Source organism: Sinocyclocheilus rhinocerous, unplaced genomic scaffold, assembly GCF_001515625.1.
Source record: "Sinocyclocheilus rhinocerous isolate Xijiao unplaced genomic scaffold, SAMN03320098_v1.1 scaffold24, whole genome shotgun sequence".
Taxonomy (NCBI): Eukaryota; Metazoa; Chordata; class Actinopteri; order Cypriniformes; family Cyprinidae; genus Sinocyclocheilus; species Sinocyclocheilus rhinocerous.
This window is the reverse complement of record NW_015647124.1, coordinates 1,577,050-1,591,084: the sequence shown is the minus strand read 5'-3', so window position 1 is coordinate 1,591,084 and position 14,035 is coordinate 1,577,050. Positions and strand designations below refer to the sequence as shown.

The following is a 14,035-nucleotide window of genomic DNA, read 5'->3' as shown; positions in this document are numbered from 1 at the left end:
TAAAAAATAAAAAATAAAAACCAGACAAAACAACACCTGTGTGAACGAACTTCATGCATCCACTAAAATCACTGACATTAGCTGGTTCTTCGCAAAAATGGTTTGGAAAGTCAAGGTAATTCTGAGAAAAGCTCCAGTGGGTCCTGCCATTTCTTTGCAGATTCATGGATTTTTAAGTGGCTTAGGTAGTGTCTAAATACGTATTGGCTGGCCAAAGTGAAAATGATAGTGGCCCCAAAAATGATTTGCTTCTTTTCTCATAGCAGTCATGAGACTTGTACTGAGAAATCTCAAGAGACAATTGTACTCACCAAAGAACTCTGAGAACATCTAACAGTCTCTCTCTCTTTCTCAGTCTCCTCTGGACATGAGCCCAGAGAAACATCTGTCAATTGATTTTCCCAGAGCTGGGAAAAGGGTTTGTCTTGAGCTGGACTTTCCTGTCCATCAGGCGTTTCTTTATATCTGGAGGTCACTTCCCTGAGCACCTGCTTATAACATGCCAAGTAGGTTTTGAGTATGGATGCCCGCTTTTTAAGTGGTGTAATTAGCTAGTATATTATTGAGGACAAAAAAAATAGACCTCAGATTCTCAGTATAATTAGAATCAATGTATAATTAAAATCATTTCAGAATGTAGCAAGTGAAATGGCCGATGCAACTTATATATCACATTCATACCTCGAAATTTTGCACAACTGGACGCGGTTGAAGTACCGTGAATAACCACTAAATGTCATAATAATGCAGTGTATGCTTTGACGACACATTCTAAGCGTTTTCTAGAATCGTATGACACTTAAGTTAGGTAACATGCAAGAGGGAGGTGGTTCAGGCCTATATAAATGGAGATAAGATTTACAGAGATATTGTGTGAAAATGGTAAATAATATGGCTCCAGTCATAGTGAATACCTTCAGTGGCATACGGGACCCCCACGCCTGTGGTGGGCCCCAGAAAACTTTTTTTCCTGTTCTTACCCTTATATTAGGTTACACCAACAAAACTAAATTTATTTATAATGTCAATTAACTTTAACGTTTTTTAAAATAAAATTAATTCATTTAGATATTACCACATGAAGCACATTTTTAGATTATCATTATGCTTAACGTGGCTTATTGCATTAACACATTAAAATACCAAATTCAGTACAGCTACACCTTGATGATGCAAACTATGTTTTTATGCCCTGGTCTGCTGCTGTGTCAAATGGCAAATGCTTTAGCAGTTCAGTACACCGACGACTTGTCCCCAGATTTTGCATCGTTCAGAAATGCCATGATGTCCAAAATACAGGAGATTGAGTGTGGCTCCACTGCAGATCTTGCACAGCTGTTATCTTTTAAACACCACTCTGTCCTGCCCAGTGTTCCCCGATATTGCAACAGCTCTCAAGTTGTTTCTAACTTTACTTGTAACGGTTGCAACTGCTGAAAGATCGTTGTCAAAATTGAAAGTGATCAAGGGTGCTTTTCCCGATAACGTTGTCTCTTAGCAGGCTACAAAATGTTTCTAAACTTAAAAATAATTGTGAAATAAAAGTATTAAAACAATACAGTACAAATGCAAACGGGGCAAAATAAAATGCATTGTAAGTATATATCATTATATTATTTACAATACACAGTGTGGTTTTAAATGATATTTTAAGGGGACATCCCTCAGATGGGGTAGGTTTGAGATTATTTATTTGCTATATTCTATATTTATTTGGTATAGATAAATGTGTGTGTGTGTGTGTGTGTGTGTGTATATATATATATATATATATACACACACAACTTAGGTGTGATTTCTTTTGTATGTTTGTGTGTGTGTGTTTATTGCTAAATGTTTACTATATACAATAAACAGTTTTTTTTGTAACTACATGCACTGGACACGGTGTTCTCCATTTTTTGATGTAGTGTCTAATGAATGATCTGTAGTGTGAATATTATTGACTAATGTGTGTATGATTTGAAAGCTTTGTTTGATTTTGAGTACAGGTGAAATGTTTTGAAGTGATTCTTTGATTTTGCCAGAAGAGTCAGGGTTTCTGTGAATTTAGTTTGAAGGTTTGGATTTGTGTTTAAGGTTTTGAGAAAATGAGTGATGGTTTCAACATATGTGTTTTATGTAGTGTTTTGCAGGGGGCCTCACAGATGTGTGGTACACCACTGAATACCTTAAGATCAATTTGTCGGTTTAGTACCAAAATAAAATTGTGAATATGATGTGTTAATTTCAGTGTGGAATCGTTTTCCTTATTTTGTCAGTCATATGATGTGAATCCTGTCTGAACTCTAGGATCGTACCAGTGTTCCGCTTAATTTAATCTACCCATAAAAAAGGGTAGCAACAGTGACTCATTGACTGAAGTCTAATAGGCTTCTTCTGTGTTTTATGTTAAAATCACAATGCTTTACATTGCATTAGCTGACAAAAGTGAAATGGCACTGCTGAACTAGTCTGTGGACTTTAATGCAAGTACACCAAGTATGTTCAGAATAGAATAAATACAACACTTAAAGCTGCAAGCAGCATTGAAAGGGCCCTTGCACCCGGAACCACCTCCACCTGGTGTCCTTATAAATGCACATTGCCCACCATTCGTTGTTTTTCTATGTTCCAAACTTCCTGCTGCCAGCTGGTGGCGCTGTGATTACTGCTGAATATTGAGATGTAGATGTCTTCAGGCCACATCGAAAATTGAACATCGAAATTTGTCAGGCCGCCACAGACACACCCTTTAATGAAAACTCAAGATCTTCGCAATTTAACATTGCAAAAGGCCTTTAGATTAGACTGACCAAATATAGTGTTGATGTTATTAAATCTCTAGGAGTTTGTTACAGAGTAAAACATGTCACGTCCTGTTGCCAGCGGATGGCGCTATAACACTTATGTTATAAGTCTGACACTATAACTGAATATGGGCATGGGCATGTGTTCAGGACATGACTCCTATCAAACATGTGAAGTTTGGGGCAGATCAGACACTGTATGCCTGAGTTATAACAACTTCCTGTTTCATGGTGAAACATCGAAATTTGTCAGACGTCCACGGACATACCCTTCAATGAAAACTCAAGATCTTCTCAAATTTAACATCAACGGCTTTAGATTACACTGACCAAATTTGGTGTTGATCTGATTAAATCTCTAGAAGTTTTTAAAATACAATGCCTGAAAATGGCAAAAACAACACACAATTTGCTGAGAAAATGTAAAATAACTGACTTCCTGTTGAGTTTCGAATTTTGCTTCAAGAGACTTCACCCTTTCAGGGCTTGGGCCCTAAACCTTAGGGGAACAATAGGGCCCTGTGCCCCAATAATAAACGGAGCAATTCCAAGAGGTTCCTCAGACCACGGTGCTCGGGTCCTAATAAAAGGAGCGATTCCAAGAGGGTCCTTGCACCGCGGTGCTCGGGTCCTAATGATATTTAATCATATTTAACATTATGGACACCTTTAACCACAAGGCACAAATAAAACAAATGGCACCAGGAAAATGCAGCATTCATCATTGCATGTTACACAGCGCTGATATGCGTGCAAAGTTGTAATGAGTTAAAGACTGTAAATTAAATACACAGATCAGAAAAGTCACCTATAGGACAGTGGAGAATAGTGCTGTGCGATATTGAAGAAAAATGCGGTATTGGATATGCAATACGATATTGCTTTAAGTGTGTGAAATCAATTTAAATTATATTTAAAAAATATTTAAAAACTAAAAATGATATAACCAACGTATATGTTTCACATTCTTTCTTGGAAAAGAAAGCATCACTACAACGTCTGAAAGTGATCAGCAGTGTTTTAGCGTTACATAAAAAGCAGTCATAAATCGAAAAAAAACTAAGAAACAAAGATACAAATGAAATAAACAGTGCTTTAACTTTCAGTCAGGCGTACATTAGATATATTTAACAGTAGCATTCAGAAAACAATATAGAAACTGAATAATCAAATGTAAAACTAAAACACTGCATAGTCTTCAAATGAATTAATATACATTGATTCATAAAGCTACAAAGGTTAGTCAGTCAAGAGCAGTGAGTGATTTTCTCTTTTTCTTTTGTTGTTTGACAGACAGCTGCAGGTTTACTGTATTAGGCTGCTGGGATCCTATTGCTCCAAATCCTATTTCTTTCCAAACTGTTCACATTCTCTTAAGACTAGGGCTGCATGATTATTAAACTGCAGTCGCGATTTGGCAAAGGCTGTGATTTTTTACATGTGCAGCTGGTCAGTGAAGCACAGTTCTGTGATTAGTAGTAAATACTGCTACATCTGAAGGCCAGAGGGTGCTCTCGTGCTGAAACTCCAACTCTGTTCCGCAGAAGAAAGGAAATGCACGTCGTTTCAGGAAATCCCTATTGGGGTTTATGCACAACAGACTTCCGTATTCTGTTTAACCAGGGGCAAGTTCAAGCTCAAACCGGTGTGCACCGTTTTGCTATACGGTTTCCGGTTTGAACGACATGTTTCCTGGAAACGGTGTGCAACGGGGTTTGAGATGCGTTTTCTCTTGTTTGGTGGGTGTGTCAAACATGTCAGCCCAATCAGCAGCAACATGTATATAATCCACGCGGTATTAAAGAGACAGCTCGCACAATGTAATTAACATCCAAATAAATTCACAAGAGCAAGTATATTGTTTGCACATGTTTATTTACATTAAAGGCAAAATAACTGAAATAATAAGAGCACAAGTATAGATCTGGAACTTTTTTAAGTCTGTCTAAATATCATTTAGTAATTGCAATGTCTTCTGGTCCATATCCTTTCCTTAGGAAGGTGTGCTAAATACTGATTAATGTAACATAAAAATACTATACATATTTATATATTTTTCTACTGTATTATGGAGTGTCACTTTCATAAACTTTTCTATACTGCTCTGATTATATAATGGTAAATATTACAATAACATAGCACAACAACAGTGATCAGCAATAATGATAAGCCTAATACTCACAATAAAAATAATAAGGTCATATAGATCATAACACAGTCTTGGAGGTAAGAAGTGGATTATCCTTCACCTGAAATTTTGTCTTTTCATCCTGAAATGCGAGGCAATGTTGGATCACAATAATTAGGAACCACAGTTTCCACAAATCCCTTCATTTGATTGGGATGTTCTCTTTTATTCTGGACGGCAAGGGCAATGACTGTACCATCGAGCGTATTTTGCAGTATTAAACACGTATTTATACCGATTTCATCAGGCTCCGAAAATTCTTCAAAAAGAACACAAAGAATGGCATTCTCAGCTGCCATAGTTGCAACTCTTGCGTCATCAGAACAGGGTGTTCAACGCATCACCGTTTCCATTTAAAAAACGTTTTGCACCGTTTTTGTCGGGGCTGAACGCAGCCCTGTTCTCATCGCTTCTGGTTCAACCGTTTTGCATATACTTAATTAAATATGAAGCAGTTTTACTCAAGATGCCGTCAAAGTAGATACCAATGATGATCATAACCAATGTCCATCACATATGCGGACTGATATCTAAAAGTTTTTTATTCTTTTCACTAACATTTAGATAGAAATAAAACAAAAATAACTAGCTAGTTTAACTGATTATCTTAAAAGTCCATAGATATCGTTATTATTTAATACGGCTGTTAACATGTTCTCTGACAAGCGAAAGAGATGAGAACTGTTTTCCGGGTTTGGTCAGGTGACGTTCAACATATACCCTATTGCTGCAGCTGAATAAAAAGATTGAACTGCTTTCATTGATTTAACGTGACTAATAAACACACGACTATGACAACATATGGTTTATCGGAGTTCTTATTATAATTTTCATTATAAGTATATTTATAATGCAATGCTAATCAACATAGCCTTTATCACGGCATAGAGTACTATGAAATATGTTGCATGCCTTATTTTGTGTAAGAAGCCACATCATCTCACAGAAGGATTTTAAACACTTGACTGTTATGAAGTGAGTTTGGAGTAAAAACATTAAATGTTGACTTTTGTTGGACAAGAGGTTCATAAATGCTTCTCATGTTTGAAAGATGTTTGACACCTGTTGCTTTTTCAAATGCATGTTATAAGTGACAAAAAAACTTGCCCTTTCTAATGGAGCAGCATTTACTACTGCTTGTGCACGCGCTTCATGTGTTTGTCAGACAGACGGCACGAGACCGCAACGAGTTGTTTTTTGCAACTTATTGCACTTAACGTCAAGCAAGTAACTTTTCGCAACATTTAGAAGTAGCCTATTATTGAAATAATTCAGATATCGCATGCCATCGCAATATGTACATCTGCGATATTTTGATCATTTCGATATATCATGCAGCCCTAGTGGAGAACCAGCCCCCACTAAAGTATAGGGAGAAAGAGGACCGATACATAAAACCAGGCCAGACTCGGGTCCCCACAAGCACAATAACTACTATGTAATGGGCAACACACTTCTCTCTGTCCCACAGCTCCAACATCTCTAACTCGATAGCGAGATATGATTTCCGGAAAAAGATGGATTCAACAGCCATTTTACTGAGTATCCCAACTCATATGCAAGAATTGTATGTCTTTTCCATTTGTTTCATCAACTTAATGAGATCAACATCTTGATAGCCTCATTAAAAACTAGTAAATGATTAAGTTTTTGTTGAAACCACACCATATGACAAACACAATTACACATCAATGAGCCAAAGTGTTTAAATCAATGACAGAAAGAACCTTTCTTACTAGCAAAATCATTTGAACATTTACACCAAAACTTATGCTACAGTCCATTTATTATACCAAATTTACACTACAAAATAAGTGTTGCAGAACACTCAATCAAGCCCACCATAATCAAGAAAGCGGTCAAAACTGCAAACACAAACATCTCACTGCTTACAGTGCAGGCAGTTTGGCTGATTTCAATGGTAGAAGTTTAGTTTTGAATTGCTTTGAGTATATAGTACCTAATAAACAATGTTTCATGATGGCCTCAGTGAAATTCTTTTATTCATTTGACGGTGACATTTACATTACACAAACCATAAAACACATTTTCAAAAATCAATTACAGCAAATATTTTAATATATATTTTGTCAAAAGAAAACCTCATCAGATCCTTAAATGTGATTAATTTACATTTATATTCCCATTTTATTAAGCAGGAGCGCAGAGATCAGTATCTGTAGAGTAGCAGTCTTTAAGGAATACCACAAGACCTTGTCCTCATCTCATTGCCCATCATCTGCTCATCTTGTATATCTTGTTAGAAGTGGCATGATCAATGGTATGCTTGTTCCACAGGTACAACTGCAAAACATGAACATTATAATTAATTTACTAAAAGTTATGTTGATGAACATACTTCATAATATGAAAGGAATACAACTCATTTGGGTTAGTTCACCCAAAAATGAAAACCGTCATTTGCTCACTCTCATGTCTCTCCAAATCCGTAAAAACTGTCTTCAGAACACAAATGAAAATAATTATATTTTTTTGCCCTTCAACTGAAAGTCTATGTAAAGAAACAGAAGAATGAACATCCTGTTCCTTGTGCATCACAAGCATATTTGAGCTTTCGTTTACCGTATTTGATGTGCTCTATGCATTATGTATTGCTCTGTCAATCTATATTTATATGTAAATAAATTTTTCTGTAGAGACAAATGCTATGAAGAAAAGACTTTGAGTAAGCCACTTGGTTCAGATGGATTTCTTATGTCATTTTGTACAAAGGGAACTATGCCTTTAAGAACAGCAAAACTGTTTAGTAAATGTAGCCTGCAAAAAAGGAAAACAAATCCCATACTACTAAAAAGAAATGAACAGACTTAGCCAAATGTAAACGGTGCAACGTTAGTCAGTAAGCAATGTGAACTGTTAAGCTTTTAAAATAAATTAAAATCTGGACATTTGATATGCTTCTGAAAGACTTGCCTAAAAGAGTCATACAGGTCATTCATACACCATACATCTTTAAATCTGTAACCTCCATTGTTGCCACAAGGTAAACGGAAGTAAAGATTATTCACCTGAAGGAACAAGACAAAATAAATATATTTTCACTGAAAATGGACAGATGCAATAAAATTTATAATTTTCCTCTATTTCTTGTGGACATTTTTCATCACTTATGTTGACCTAAGAATTTTAAGGGCCAGATTTACTAAAGGTAAATTAGTGAGCACAAGTCAGAAAAATCGCTGATGGGAGTGGAAAGTTCTGTGGGTGATATACTGACAAAGCGCAAATTAAACAACACAGACGCATCTCATTTCCATAATGACCAACGCAATCTAACAAGAGCAGTGAGTACTAGCATAAGGTTACAAACAAGCAGAGCCAATGCTAATTAGTTGCAGCTAATCTACTAACACACAGATAAATCTTGTTTGTAATCTGACAAAACGTGTGTGTGTGTATATATATATATATATATATATAGTGAGAGAGAAAAAGAGATTGATTAAATATCATTAAATGTGTGAACGGTTGTAAAACCTCTAACTGCTTGCAAGGGGTAGATGCAACTAAGGTTGTGGCTTCTGCATGTGCAGTTACTGGTGTTGTTGAATTTTAGGCTACTTTCACACTGAGTTCTGACACATCACTGTAATTCCACTGACTACCTTTCACAACGGTCTTGATAACTTTTGGCAAGTAAAATCTTTGAAGTGACTCCCATGAGCGCAGAATAAGTGACGAATGTTGATCTAGGGTGACGTAAAAGTAGCATGAATTCCAATATGACAGTTCATACTGTGGTCACACTGCAAAACATCTGACCTGTATCGGATTTAGTACCAAAAAAACAAAAAAAAAAAACCGTTTGGGCCACATTTGCCTACGGTGTGAACTTAGCCTACTCTGTCAAAGTTTGAGGTGTAGTAGTTGGTCTGTTTCCTTCTTGCCTTATTGTTTTAAAGTCAATAAAAATGCAGATGTTTCCTAAATAGAATTAACGTTAAATTAAGTTGTTGGTTCTACAGAAATGGTACAGTACTTACTGCAGAATTTCAGAACAACAGTGTCTCAGTCAAAGTGGTGCCTAGGGTAGTAGTTTCTGGAGAAGTGGAGTCAAAGGTAGTACTTTCTCCAGAAGTGGTGGCCAGAATAGTACTTTCCACAAAAATTGTGCCAAGGGTAGCACTTTCTGCAGAAGTGTTACTTTCAGCCACTATGGATTCAAAAGCAGATAATATGTCAGGCATAGATATAGCAAAGATTGTTGTTCCAGCAGTTGTCATTACATGTGTGGATGTTTACAACACTATTACTATTGAATTAACCAATGCTGATGTTTCTACAGTGATGACAAGTGTAGGGCTATCTGCAAAATGGGTGGCAAAGGTACTAGTGTGTGCACAAGTGGTAGTACATTCTAAGGAATCAGGTAGTAGGGTAAGTAGTTTCTACAGAAGTGGTTCCCAGAGTAGTAGTTTCTTCAGGAGTTGTGCCAAGGGTAGTAGTTTCTGCAGGAGTTGTGCCAAGGGTAGTAGTTTCTACAGGGTAGTGCGTGTTCAAGTGGTGGTACATTCTAAGGAATCGGTATCTATCATTATTGTTTTTTTCACACAAGTCGTGCCAGTGATAGTGGTTTCTGCAATAATGGTGCCAAGTGGCAGTTTGAGACGGGGTGCTATTAACAGCAGATGTTATGCCAGGTGTAGATACGACTGAGGTTGTTTCAGCAGTTCCCATTTCAAATGTAGCTTTTTCCAATACTACTTCCGTTGAACTAACTGAAGGTGTAGTTTCAACAGAAGCAGTGCCAAGGGTAGTAGTTTCTGTAGAAGTGGTGCCCAGGGTAGTAGTTTCTACAGAAGTGGTTCCCAGGGTAGAATTTTCTACAGGGTAGTGTGTGTACAAGTGGTGGTACATTCTAAGGAATCGGTATCTGTCATAGTTGTTTTTATTACAGAAGTGGAGCCAATGATAGTGGTTTCTGCAGTGGTGGTGCCAAGTGGCAGTTTGATACGTTGTGCTTCCAACAGCAGATGTTATGCCAGGTGTAGATACAACTGAGGTTGTCGTTTCAGCAGTTCTCATTTCAAATGTGGCTGTTTCCAATACCAATCCCGTTGAACTAACTGAAGGTGTAGTTCCAACGGAAGCAGTGCCAAGGGTAGTAGTTTTCTCAGAAGTGGTTCCCAGGGTAGTAGTTTCTACAAGAGTTGTGCCAAGGGTAGTAGTTTCTATAGAAGTAATTTCTACAGGGTAGTGTGTGTACAAGTGGTGGTACATTCTAAGGAATCGGTATCGGTCATCATTTTTTTCACACAACTGGTGCCAATGATAGTGGTTTCTGCAATAGTGGTGCCAAGTGGCAGTTTGAGACGTGGTGCTTTTAACAGCAGATGTTATGCTAGGTGTAGATACAACTGAGGTTGTGGTTTCAGCAGTTCTCATTTCAAATGTGGATTTTTCCAATACTACTTCAGTTGAACTAACTGAAGGTGTAGTTTTAACAAAAGTGGTGCCAAGGGAAGTACTTTTTACAGAAGTGGTGCCCAGAGTAGTAGTTTCTGCAGGAGTTGTGCCAAGGGTAGTAGTTTCTATAGAAGTAGTTTCTACAGGGTAGTGTGTGTACAAGTGGTGGTACATTCTAAGGAATTGGTATCTGTCATAATTGTTTTTTTCACACAAGTGGTGCCAATGATAGTGGTTTCTGCAATAGTGGTGCCAAGTGGCAGTTTGAGACGTGGTGCTATTAACAGCAGATGTTATGCCAGGTGTAGATACAACTGAGGTTGTTTCAGCAGTTCTCATTTCAAATGTAGATTTTTCCAATACTACTTCCGTTGAACTAACAGAAGGTGTAATTTTAACAGAAGCAGTGCCAAGGGTAGTAGTTTCTGCAGGAGCTGTGCGAAAGGTAGTAGTTTCTGCAGGAGTTGTGCCCAGAAAACTTTTCTCTACAGAAGTGGTTGCCAGGGTAGTAGTTTCTACAGGGTAGTGTGTGTACAAGTGGTGGTACATTCTAAGGAATCGGTATCGGTCATAGTTGTTTTTTTCACATAAGTGGTGCCAAGTGGCAGTTTGAGACGTTGTGCTTCCAACAGCAGATGCTATGTCAGGTGTAGACGCAACTGAGGTTGTTGTTTCAGCAGTTCTCATTTCAAATGTGGATGTTTACTAACTGCAGGTGTAGTTTTAGCAGAAGTGGTGCCAAGGGAAGTACTTTCTACAGAAGTGGTGCCCAGAGTAGTAGTTTCTTCAGGAGTTGTGCCAAGGGTAGTAGTTTCTGCAGGAGTTGTGCCAAGGGCAGTAGTTTCTGTAGAAGTGGTGCCCAGAATGCTTGTTTCTACAGAAGTGGTTCCCAGGGTAGTAATTTCTACAGGGTAGTGTGTGTACAAGTGGTGGTACATTCTAAGGAATCGGTATCTGTCATAGTTGTTTTTTGCACACAAGTGGTGCCAATGATAGTGGTTTCTGCAATAGTGGTGCCAAGTGGTAGTTTGAGACGTGGTGCTATTAACAGCAGATGTTATGCCAGGTGTAGATACAACTGAGGTTGATGTTTCAGCAGTTCTAATTTCAAATGTGGATTTTTCCAATACTACTTCCGTCGAACTAACTGAAGGTGTAGTTTCAACAGAAGCAGTGCCAAGGGTAGTAGTTTCTGCAGGAGTTGTGCCAAGGGCAGTAGTTTCTGTTGGTTTCTGCAGTGGTGGTGCCAAGTGGCAGTTTGAAACGTTGTGCTTCCAACAGCAGATGCTATGCCAGGTGTAGATACAACTGAGGTTGTTTCAGCAGTTCCCATTTCAAATGTGGCTTTTTCCAATACTACTTCCGTTGAACTAACTGAAGGTGTAGTTTTAACAGAAGTGGTGCCAAGGGAAGTACTTTCTACAGAAGTAGTGCCCAGAGTAGTAGTTTCTTCAAGAGTTGTGCCAAGAGTAGTAGTTTCTGTAGAAGTGGTGCCCAGAATACTTGTTTCTACAGAAGTGGTTCCCAGGGTAGTAGTTTCTACAGGGTAGTGTGTGTACAAGTGGTGGTACATTCTAAGGAATCGGTATCGGTCATAGTTGTTTTTTTCACACAAGTGGTGCCAGTGGTAGTGGTTTCTGCAATAGTGGTGCCAAGTGGCAGTTTGAGACATTGTGCTATTAACAGCAGATGTTATGCCAGGCGTAGATACAACTGAGGTTGATGTTTCAGCAGTTCTCATTTCAAATGTGGATGTTTCCAATACTACTTGCGTTGAACTAACTGAAGGTGTAGTTTCAATAGAAGCAAATCCAAGGGTAGTAGTTTCTTTAGAAGTGGTGCCCGTAGTAGTAGTTTTTGCAGGAGTTGAGCCAAAGGTAGTAGTTTCTGCAGAAGTTGTGCCAAAGGTAGCAGTTTCTGCAGGAGTTGTGCCCAGAGTAGTTTTTTCTACAGAAGTAGTTTCTACAGGGTAGAGCGTGTACAAGTGATGATACATTCTAAGGAATCGGTATCTGTCATAGTTGTTTTTTTCACACAAGTGGTGCCAATGATAGTGGTTTCTGCAATAGTGGTGCCAAGTAGCAGTTTGATACGTTGTGCTATTAACATCAGATGTTACTTTAGGTGTCGATACAACGGAGTTTGTGGTTTCAGCAGTTCTCGTTTCAAATGCGTTTTCTTCCAATACTACTTCAGTTGAACTAACTGAAGGTGTAGTTTCAACAGAAGCAGTGCCAAGGGTAGTAGTTTCTACAGAAGTGGTGCCCAGAGTAGTAGTTTCTGCAGGAGTTGTGCCAAGGGTAGTAGGTTTTGCAGAAGTTGTGCCAAGTGTAGTAATTTCTCCAGAAGTGGTGCCAATGGTAGCAGTTTCTGCAGAACTGGTGCCAAGGGTAGTGGTTTCTGCAGAAGTAGTGATAAGGGTAGTAGTTTCAGCCGAAGTGGATCCTGCAGAAGTGGCTTCCAGGGTAGTAGTTTCTAAAGAAGTGGTGCCAAGGGTACTACTGACTGCAGAAGTGGTACCAAGGGTAGTAGTTTCTGCTTCCAGGATAGTGGTTTCTGCAGATGTTGTGCCCAGGGTAGTAGTTTCTGCAGAAGTGGTGCCAAGGGTAGTAGTTTCTGCAGAAGTGGGTCCTGCAGAAGTGGTTTCCAGGGTAGTAGTTTCTACAGAAGTGGTGCCAAGGGCAGTAGTTTCTGAAGAAGTGGTGCCCAGAGTAGTAGTTTCTACAGGGTAGTGTGTGTACAAGTGGTAGTACATTCTAAGGAATCGGTATCTGTCATAGTTGTTTTTTTCACACAAGTGGTGCAAATGATAGTGGTTTCTGCAGTGGTGGTGCCAAGTGGCAGTTTGAGACATTGTGCTTTCAACAGCGGATGTTATGCCAGATGTAGTTTCGATTGAGGTTGTTGTTTCAGCAGTTGTCATTACATGTTTGGACGTTTCCAATAGTATTCCTGTTGAACTAACTGGGGATGTAGTTTCAGCAGAAGTGGTTTCAAGGGTTGTGGTTTCTTCAAAAGTGGTGCCCAGGGTCCTAGACTGTGAAGAAGAGATGCCCAGAGTAATAGATTCTGCAGAAGTTGTGACCAGGGTTGCAGTTTCGGCAGAAGTTGTGCCCAGAGTAGTAATTTCTACAGAAGTGGTGCCAAGAGTAATGGTTTCTGCAGAAGTTGTGACCAGAGAAATCATTTCTGCAGAAGTGGTGCCAAGGGCAGTAGTTTCTGTAGAAGTGGGTACTGCAGAAGTGGTTTCAATGGAAGTAGTTTCTACAAAAGTGCTTCCAAGGGTACTAGTTTCTGCAGAAGTGGTGCCCAGAGTTATAGATTCTACAGAAGTGCTGCCAAGGGTAGTCGTTTCTGCAGACGTAGGTCCTGCAGAAGTTGTGCCTAGGGTAGCAGTTTCTACAGAAGCGGTGCCAAGGATACTAGTTTCTGCAGAAGTGGTGCCAAGGGTACTAGTTTCTGAAGAAGTTGTGCCAAAGGTAGTAGTTTCGACAGAAGTTATGCCCAAGCTAGTAGTTTCTGAAGAAGTGGGTCTGGCAGAAGTGGTTTCCAGGGTAGTAGTTTCTATAGAATTGGTGCCAAGGGTACTAGTTTCTGCAGAAGTGGTGCCAAGGGTAGTACTTTCTGCAGA

The 14,035-nt window shown here is 38.8% G+C and overlaps 1 protein-coding gene and 1 long non-coding RNA gene across 2 annotated transcripts in view; one reads left to right on the top strand and one right to left on the bottom strand.

Moving 5' to 3' along the window:
- Positions 1–11,636: 11,636 nt before the first annotated feature.
- LOC107708949 (calphotin) overlaps positions 11,637–14,035 on the top strand; it is a 24,289-nt gene continuing 21,890 nt past the window's right edge. Inside the window, exon 1 of the mRNA XM_016513323.1 lies at positions 11,637–12,341. Coding sequence (XP_016368809.1) covers positions 12,099–12,341 — 243 coding nt within the window. The 5' untranslated portion in view covers positions 11,637–12,098. The remainder of the gene's footprint in view (positions 12,342–14,035) is intronic.
- LOC107708959 (uncharacterized) overlaps positions 12,628–14,035 on the bottom strand; it is an 8,311-nt gene continuing 6,903 nt past the window's right edge. Inside the window, exon 2 of the long non-coding RNA XR_001636426.1 lies at positions 12,628–12,804. This is a non-coding gene — a long non-coding RNA (uncharacterized LOC107708959). The remainder of the gene's footprint in view (positions 12,805–14,035) is intronic.